At 55.2% G+C, this 9,323-nt stretch overlaps 1 protein-coding gene across 1 annotated transcript; it reads left to right on the top strand.

Annotated features, from left to right (window-relative positions):
• The first annotated feature begins 1,822 nt into the window (after positions 1 to 1,822).
• ZNF213 (zinc finger protein 213) lies at positions 1,823 to 8,383 on the top strand. The gene is made up of 6 exons (XM_036310585.1): positions 1,823 to 2,118; positions 3,667 to 4,173; positions 4,861 to 4,984; positions 5,179 to 5,252; positions 5,451 to 5,574; positions 6,878 to 8,383. Exons 2-6 carry the CDS (start codon positions 3,775 to 3,777, stop codon positions 7,534 to 7,536), a joined length of 1,380 nt encoding a protein of 459 aa, XP_036166478.1. The 5' UTR covers positions 1,823 to 2,118; positions 3,667 to 3,774; the 3' UTR covers positions 7,537 to 8,383.
• The last annotated feature ends 940 nt before the right edge of the window (positions 8,384 to 9,323 follow it).

The raw sequence follows: 9,323 nt of genomic DNA, 5'->3' as shown, positions 1-9,323 counted from the left end.
TCCTCCTTTGCTCGTCAGTATGATGTTAGTTTTTGCCAATAGAGGGCGTTGGTAGAACACTATAAAGGGGACTTTCAAGTTTCTTCTTCCCCTTGTCCTTTTCCATTGAGGCCAGTAGAAGGAGGGGAATCCAGTAACACCCACCTCAGCTGTTTGATAGAACAGTCTTGGCTCATGTCCTCCAGCAAGTTCCCCAAGGGAATGCAGCAAAGCGTATGTAGAAATACAGAAAAAATGGAAACTAAATGCCCAGTAGTAAGGGGCTTTAAGTAAAATATGCAACTTTCATGCTATGGAATAATACAGCTTGAAAAACAGATGCATTCTTTTATTTATCAATGCTGATATGGAAAAATATCCCTGATAGACTTTTCAGTCAACAGAACATTACCTGCGGGGAGGGAGAGGTGGAGGAGGGTATGGGGGATAAATGGTGATGGAAGGAGACTTGACATGGGATGGTGAACACACAATACAGTGTACAGATGATGTGTTATGGAGCTGTGCACCTGAAACCTGTATAATTTTGTTAACCTGGGCGCCCCCATAGATTCAATAAAAAGGAAAAAACAAAAAATGACAAAAGATTACTTACATAAAATGATTCCAGATTTATCCTCACCTGAGGATGTTTTTTATTTGTTTGTTTGTTTAGAAAGAGAGCAAGAACATTGATGTGAGAGAAACATCCATTAGTTTCCTCCCGTATATGCCTGGACTGGGGATCAAACCTGAAACCTAGGTATGTGCCCTGAGCGGAAACCAACCCACAAACTTTTTGCTGCACAGGCTCACGCTCCAACCAACTGAGCTAATGATTCCAGATTTACATTAGAAACATTCATAGATGTAGAACTGTAAGAACAGACTAAAATATTAATAGTATTTATTTCTGAGTGGCTCTATTAGGAATATTTTAAACCTTTAGTTATTCAACAAATATTGTGTCAGAAACTATTCTCGATGCTGGGAGTAAGGCAATAGTGTGACCTCATGAAGTTTGTAGTCAAGAGACGGATATTACACAAACATGTCGGGTACTGAATAAAAGGAAGAAAAATAAGGCTGGGCCGAGCCAGGGCGGTGTGTGTGTGTGGGGGTGCTATTTACACAGAGTTAGGGAAAGCCACTGTGAGGGAGTGACATTGAGCAAAGTGAGGGAGCTCACCTTGTGGATCTCGATACCTTTATAATTTTCCATATTTTCTTTTCCACGCTACGCATGCAATGCTTACATAATCAAAACAAGAAAGCCTTTTCTATTTCAGAAAAAGATCTGAGGGCTCAGATCTCCAGGTCGAGGAGTAAGTAGCGAGGGTGGGAGCAGGTCCAAATCTGTGGACAGGAGAACCCCAAGGTTCCCGGATACGGCCCGGCTGCTCTAGCTTCTCCCTGGGCCCGGGATCCCCGCCGCCCCGGAGGCGAAGGTGCCGGTGGGAGAGCGCGGGGCTCCCTGAAGTCAGAGTCCCCGCCTGCCGAGTCCCGTCGGGCAACTGCGGCCGACGCTCCGGGACAGAGAACAGCCGCAGGGGGCTCCGCGCCCCTCACTGCATTTCCCAGAAAGCTCCGCGCTCCTCAAGAGTCGGAAGAGCTGAGAAACCTGAACGATGAGCGAAAGGACTGCCCAAGTCAAACGCAGACCACAACCCGCGGGCATGGGTGTTGACGCGCAAGGTAACTCTCTGCGTTCATTGGCCATCGGTCAAGGCAAACGGGCTCACTGAGCAACGGCCTTCTGGGGGATGTAGTTCCGAGTCCTTAGAGCAGCGCGTGCGCCGTGCCGTTTCCCGGCGAGCTCCGCGCGGACTTCCGGCGCCGGAATCCAGCGGAACTGGGAACGCCAGGGCGGCTGTGGGGGGTGTGGCCCCGGGCGGGACGCGGGACCTGGGCCGCTGGACTCCCAGGTCGAGCTCGGGTCTCCCTGCGGGAGGGGCCCGCGCTCCCAGGCAGAAGCCGAAGGGGGCGTGCACCGCCGAGAAGCGCTGCGGGGAGCCCGGGCGCTGCACCCCCTGCCCGCCCCGCCGCCTCTCGGCTCCGCGCAGGCGAGGCTGCCGGGGATCGAGCCCGGGGCTCGGGCGGTCCGCGTTCCCGCCTGCCGCGTCCTGCCGCGCGACCCTGGTGAGTCCCTCGCCCTCTCCGAGCGGAGCCTCCTCCTCGGTCACTAGAGGACGAGAGTGGAGCGCGAACCTCTCAGGGGTGTTGTGAGAAGTTACAAGAATAAAGTGCGCGCCCGCCGGATTGCCCGGTTTGGTTAGACAAGAGCGTCCCCCTGCTCCGCCGAGGCGGCGGGTTTGCGCCTGGGTCAGGGCACAGTCGAGAAGCAACCCGTGAACGCATAAATAAGTGGAACAGCAAACCCATGGTTCTCTTTCTCTCTCCCCCTCTCGCGAATAAATAAATAAAAATTTTAAAAGGACAGAATAAAGTACTTAGTGTGCCGTAGAGAAAAGGACTGGAACCAACCTGAATGCCTCCCTTGGGTATTGGCTCAGAAGCGAGTACATCCGCACCGCGTGGCTGATGAAGAAGCGGTGTTAGGTGGGAAAGCGTATTGCAAAATAGTTTGTGCAAGAAGACCTCATTCTGTGAAAACACACAGAAAACACTTTCCGTTTCTAAAAGCACATTTTTAGTAAATGTGCTTTAGGGGAAGGCCTGGGAGATTATATGTCAGGCTGTTGATGGGAGGGTGCACTGCAGTGTCGAATGGAGAGTTTCTTCTATGTATTGTGTATTGTGCAGCCCCTCTCCCCTTTTATTACAATGGCTGGTGTCACTTTTTTTTAAAATATATTTTATTGGTTTTTTACAGAGAGGAAGGGAGAGGATAGAGAGTTAGAAACATAAATGAGAGAGAAATATCCATCAGCTGCCTCCTGCACACCCCCTACTGGGGATGTGCCCGCAACCAAGGTACATGCCCTTGACCGGAATCGAACCTGGGACCCTTCAGCCCGCAGGCCGTCACTCTATCCACTGAGCCAAACCAGTTACGGCAAGGTGTCACTTCTTTATTGAAACAAAAAACCAGAGTTCTAAAATACACTCTTTTCGAGACTTTTATGGCAATGTAAGGCATGATACACATGTCAAACATTCATACATACCTGTGGATGAATGGCTTAGCATGATGCCTGTGAGCCCATCGCTGGCACCCCTGGACCGGAAGTTGTTTGGAATACAGAAGTTTTTACATTTCAGAAAGATAATACAGTGCACGTAGTATATAAGTAACCCCTGGCAGCAGAATCTAGGGCAACACTCAATCAAACCTGTTAAATTTTTTTTTATTGAACCATAGTACACATACAGAAATACACATGGTAAGAACAGCTTGATGGAGTTTTACAAACTCAAATACGTGAATACTTCTGCTGTAAAATATAGGAACATGTACATTAAGTGGGATAAATGGAGATTACAAGCATGCTCACATCAGTAGGCCAGCTGGTATAACCTGGGAGTTTGGGATGTCAGAGCTGAGGATAAGGGGCTGTGGACCTGTATTGGTAGCGGGGGGAGTGTCGAATGAGCAAGGCATTACAGGAGAGCCTACATAAGGCCTCAGGGCCCGGAAAGGATGGGAGCTCAAGTCCCTGGATGTCCCTCCAGACGGGTGTTTGCTCATGTACCTTCTTCCCTCCTGCTATTTTGCTCTTTCCCTAGGAGCCTGCGTCCAGATGCTGGCCCAGTTGCCACAGGGAATCCCTCTGGGAGACGGAAGGGCAGGCTCCTGGGTTGAGGCCCACCAACCCTGAGCCTTAGGCCAGGGGGATGGCAGCCCCCCTGGAGCCCCAGGACCAGGCCCCTGGGGAGGGAGCAGGGCTTCTTATTGTGAAGGTGGAAGATTCCTCCTGGGACCAGGATTCTGCCCAGCAGGAGGACAGCAGGGACTCGGAGGCCTGCCGCCAGCGCTTTCGGCAGTTCTGCTACAGGGATGCGGGCGGGCCCCATGAGGCCTTCAGCCAGCTCTGGGAGCTCTGCTGCCGCTGGCTGCGGCCGGAGCTGCGCACCAAGGAGCAGATCCTGGAGCTGCTGGTGCTGGAGCAGTTCCTGAGTGTGCTGCCCGGGGGTGTCCAGGACTGGGTGCGGGAGCGGCGCCCCGAGAGTGGCGAGGAAGCTGTTGCCTTGGTGGAGGACCTGCAGAAGCAGCCGGTGAAAGTATGGCCGCAGGTGAGGGGCCCTTCCCACATCCCCGGGTGGGGGTGGGGAGGGTGCGCAGAGCCAGGGAGCACACCCACAGGAGCATGTTGTCGCAGGGGCTGCCTGTCTGAAAGACACTGTCCAGGTGAATCTGTTTCCTTTTGGTGGCCTTGGCAGGCAGAGCAGGACCGAAGCAGGCATGTTCCAGAAAGGCAGGTTTTAGCGCCACACAAGCTCTGCCAATGTGTATTCATGTTCTGCTCTAGGCCAGGCACTGGGGATACAGTGATGTGCATAGTGAGAGCAGCAGAGGGGGCATGAGAAGGTAGAGCTGTACCTGTGGGCCCTACGGTCTTGTGAGGTGCTGGGTCCTTGACACTGGACGCATCTGGGGAGGTGCTGAGTAACTGGGGTAAGGGTTTCTTCCTTCACAGGGAGGTCTCCCCAGCCCATACACACACACACACATTCCTCCTTGCTAAATGGCTCTGTGATTCTCTCCTTTGGGGGCTGGTTCTTGCCTTGTGTTTGATCAGTGAGTGTCCCCGGGTGCACGGCACTGCCTGGTATCCTCTGGATTTTCCTGGGACCCTGTATTGATCTCTCCCCAAACCCCAGCTTCGTGAGGGACATGTCCCATGTCTCCTTCCCAGGGGTTAAACTCCGTCTTCCCCACCTGGTCTCGGTGCTGATGAACATGTTGTGGTTCCTGCACAGGACGTGCCCTCAGAGGAGGTGGAACCCCAGGCTGCAGTCCAGGGATCTCAGGCCAAGGGACCTCCCCCTAAGGCGGGGGCACAAAACCAGCCACCTGTGCCCCGGGAGCAGCACAGCCACGGTGGTGAGTAAGCTCCTTCCCGGGCTTTGCCCTAAGGGTACCAGGAAGGGTACTTGTTCTGCGAAGCTCAGGCGTGTGTGTGTGTGTGTGTGTGTGTGTGTGTGTGTGTGTGTACATGTATGTGCACATAGGAGAGTGTGTGGGGTTTCATATCTAGCTTGAGCTGGCCTCTCTGAAGCTTTGTTATTTTCTTTCAGCCCAGCTTCCTGCTCCTCTGAAGGAGGGGAGTACCAAACAGAAAACGAATGCCTGCTTTGCCTCTGAGATCCCTGTAAGTTACCCGTCCCTTTGTCCCCTCTGAGGCTACTGGTACTGACGACTCTCTGAGGGCCTTGCCTTCTCAAAGCCTCTCCATCCTCCTGCTCCTGCTTGGGCCCAGCCTGTTCCCCAATCCCAATCCTCTTCCTCTCGGCTGCCAGGCGAGTCCGGAGCAAGGCATCCCTGAGCGGGATCTCTCACCTCATTTCAGGGGCCTGTGACATTTGGAGACGTTCCCTTCTATTTCTCCCAGGAAGAATGGGGGTCCCTGGACCCTGCTCAGCGGGACCTTTTCTGGGACATAAAGCGGGAAAACTCCCGGAACGTTGCTGTGGGTAAGCAGTAGGTGCAGCCAGGACCCTGGGAGTCCTTGGTTTCTCTGAGCTGGAGGCAGTAGCCTCCCTGGGGGTCCCAGCAGCAGAGAGAGGGTCAGGCAGGCCACACTCCCCTGCACGTCCTGCTGGAATCCTCAGTCTTCCTCCTCACTCCCTCTCAGCTGCCTCCAAAGTGGGCTTTCCCAGCCCGTCTGCAAGAGCCCTGGCTGATTTATTTTTGTGTGTTAATGTTCATTTTTCTTTGCCGTTGAACATGTATTAATATATGGTGGGTGCTTGCAACATGCTAGCACTGGCTGAGCACACATATGGACATTTTCTCATGTGGTTCTCACAGCCCAGTACATAGAGGTGTTCTCCTTGTTTTATAGACAAGGGACCTGAGACTCAGGTCAGTGGACACCAAAGGGACAGAGCTGGGACTCAGTCCAAATGGTGGTTGCAGGGCCCTCCAGGCTGCCCTGGGAAGAGGTGCTGACCGTGAAAACACGTGCTGGGCCCCAGGGCCTGGGCCTGTGCGGTAGAGGCCACGCTCCCTGGAACCTCTCCCAGCCAGGACCTTTCTGAGCTCTCTCTGGGGGTCATCTCACATAATCTACACGACGCAATGTGGTGGGCTAGGATCCCTCTGGATCCAACTCCGTTCTTGAGCTTAGAAGACAAGAGCATGGCCCAGCGGGTGTGGTCAGTGGTTGAGGGTCCCCCCATGAACCAGGAGATCTGGGCTGGATCCCCAGTAGGGGGCGTGCAGGAAGCAGCTGATGAATGATTCTCTCATCATTGATGTTTCTCTCTCTCTCCACACTTTCTCTCTGAAACCAATAAAAAAATTTTTTTTAAGTTTATAAAAAAAAGAAGACAAGAGCTTGTGTAGTGAGAGGAACCACGGTAGCTGAACCCATGTGAGTCCCGTTTCTGATAATGAATAGTGAGAGTTTGGATCGTTTACGAACTTTACCTTAATCTCTTAAGTTTTGGAGTTTGAATTGCCAGGGCTCAGAGAGTGGGGTGTTGGATCCTATTATGGGAGGGAAGCCTAGATTGGTGAGGTGTATACTTGGTGCCTCTGGGGCAGGATCAGCGGACTCATTGCCTCTGACTCTGCTTCTGCCCCTGCCCTCTCTGCCGGCCTTTTATCATATCCCCATTTTACGGAGGAGGAAACAAGCTGGGGTCTGTCCAGCCCAGGACTCTGAACCTGACAGCCAAGGCGCTTGCCACTGAGCCCCGTTTCTGCCTTGCCTCAGCTCTGAGCCCAGACCAGATGGGACTGAAGAGCCCACCTCCTCCTCTTCGCTTGCAGGTTTGGGGCTCAAGAGCCAAAGGGGGCGATCCCCGCTGGAGGAGGCAGTGAGGGTGCCCCCAGGCCAGGCGGGCAGCGATGTGACTGTGGCCTGGAGCCCTGAGGAGGCGGAACCCTGGGAGAGTGAGGCCCAGCCAGGGGCGCTCTTGGAGCCAGCAGTGGGGGCGAGGCGGGGGCGGCTGCCCACCTGCAGGCGCCAGTTCCGCGACCTGGCCGCTGAGAAGCCACACAGCTGCGGCCAGTGCGGCAAGCGCTTCCGCTGGGGCTCAGACCTGGCGCGCCACCAGCGCACGCACACAGGCGAGAAGCCCCACAAGTGCCAGGAGTGCGACAAGCGCTTCCGCAGCTCCTCGGACTTGGTGCGCCACCAGGGCGTGCACACGGGCCAGAAGCCCTTTTCCTGCTCTGAGTGTGGCAAGAGCTTCAGCCGCAGCGCCAACCTGGCGGACCACCAGCGCATCCACACGGGTGAGAAGCCCTTCAGCTGCAGTGACTGCGGCAAGAGCTTCTCGCTGCGCTCCTACCTGCTGGACCACCGGCGCGTGCACACTGGCGAGCGGCCCTTCCGCTGCGGAGAGTGCGACAAGAGCTTCAAGCAGCGCGCCCACCTCATCGCCCACCAGAGCCTGCATGCCAAGATGGCCCAGCCCGTGGGGTGAGGGCTGGAGGGATATTCCGGGAGACGGAGCAGCCGGATGGCCACCCCTCTCCAGCCACCACCCCTACTGCCCTGCTCTTCTCTGCCCCAGGACCTGGTCAACACAACCAAGTAATGGAAATCCCCTATGACCTCGCAGCCATTCTGGGGGTTTCTCTTGCCCTCTGGCCTCCCGGAGCCCCAGCACATTCCTGGCAGGTGGTCTTAGCATGGGAGAAAGACTGAGGCAGCAGGGAAGTGTGAGGATTTGGGCAGGACCCAGGGTCCCCCCTCCAAGAAACTGCCCTCAGCCTTGCTTGCCCTGTGGCTCTTTGTTCCCTGCCTTCTTGGCTGGGTCCATGGCCAGGCCCTCTGCCCTGCCAACCTGTGCCTTCCCGTAGGGGTGGAGGACAGGCTCTGACCACGAGTCAGCCCACACTTGTGAAGATCTGGGCCCTCGGTGAGGCCGAAAGGGCTTTCTGGCCCCCACCCCCTCCCACTTCTGCCCTGACCACTCTGCCCTGTCCTGGCAACACGCTACTGATCTGTACCAACTTCCCCCTCGAGAGCCCACCAGAGCCTCAGCTGAGGCTTGTGGTAGCTCCCGGGACTGGAGGTCTGTGCAGACCAAGATCAGGGCCAGTGGAAGCCCACTGCCCCACACTCCCCTCCAGAGACGTGGGGTTTACAGTACTTAACACTAGCACTCTGTCAGCACTTTGTCACTGAGTCCTTAGGCACTGCATTCCATGTTGTCTGCATCGTCTGCAGATTGGCATTCACAGGGACACACCACAGGCTCTCCAAAGGAGCTCGGCCCAGCCTGCCTCCAAAGGCAGCAAAAGGGTTTGAATAAATGTGGAAACTTCCTCCAGGCTGTTCTGTTCTTTAGGTGGCTGCTGGGTAGGGGAGCCTAGAATTTGTACCCCTTGGTCTCCTGACCTGGTAGTCCTATTCGCACATGGTGCTGGGCAGTTACCAGGTAGAGCCACATTCTTGGCTTCCAGGTGAGCTGGGCCCCGAAGGGCAACTATAAGCCTTGAGACTCTGATCCTGCTGTGTTGGTCAGTGTCTGCCCTGGGCTGGGGCCAGTTCAGGATGAGACTGCCAGTAGCACCCTTCCCTATCCCAGCTGAACAGGACTTCGGGGTCTTTGCCAGGCCATTCCCTTTCTCCCCATTGGTGAAATGAGGAGACAGGGTTACTGATCAGGGTGGTGGTGTCCTCATGCTGGTTCCTGTGCTCAAATCCATTAGGGAGAGGGCTGCTGAATCAAAGTGGGCCTTGCTTCCATCCCCCACATAGCCCTTGACATCTGACCACTCGCATGCGCAGACCCCGGTTGGGGCCTGCCTGTAGCTGCTGGGCTCATGTCAGCTCCTTCCATCCCTGCTGCGCCCTTCCCAGTGCACCAGGCCTCAGCAGGCTCACTTGAGGAGAGGTGGGGCTGGCTGAGACAAGATGTTCCGTTCCTTGGTCTCTGTGCCAGCCTCTCTGCCCCCTGGGCCTTTCCTCAGCCAGTCAGTATATTTTATTGACTTCAGAGAGGAAGGGAGAGAGAGAGAGAGAAACATCAGTGATGAGAGAGAATCATTGATCAGCTGTCTCCTGCATGCCCCACACTGGGGATCAAGCCCACAACCCGGGCATGTGCCCTGACTGAGAATCGAACCTTGACCTCCTGGTTCATAGATCAGTGCTCAACCACTGATCTGGGACAGACCCCTCTTCCCAGATGAAACAACTGGGGTCTCACCATGGACAGCTGACTCCAGTTGTGGGTGGGTGGGGGGGATTCTACCTCTGAGA

Source organism: Myotis myotis, unplaced genomic scaffold (assembly GCF_014108235.1).
Source record: "Myotis myotis isolate mMyoMyo1 unplaced genomic scaffold, mMyoMyo1.p scaffold_m19_p_5, whole genome shotgun sequence".
In the NCBI taxonomy this organism is placed as follows: Eukaryota; Metazoa; Chordata; class Mammalia; order Chiroptera; family Vespertilionidae; genus Myotis; species Myotis myotis.
This window is presented reverse-complemented; position numbering and strand designations above follow the sequence as displayed.

Excerpts from the sequence above, each read along its gene's own strand:
- ZNF213 (XM_036310585.1), top strand. The coding sequence starts at position 3,775 with ATGGCAGCCCCCCTGGAGCCCCAGGACCAGGCCCCTGGGGAGGGAGCA. Across the intron at positions 4,985-5,178 it reads GGAGCAGCACAGCCACGGTG|CCCAGCTTCCTGCTCCTCTG; the intron begins GTGAGTAAGCTC and ends ATTTTCTTTCAG. Across the intron at positions 5,253-5,450 it reads GCTTTGCCTCTGAGATCCCT|GGGCCTGTGACATTTGGAGA; the intron begins GTAAGTTACCCG and ends ACCTCATTTCAG.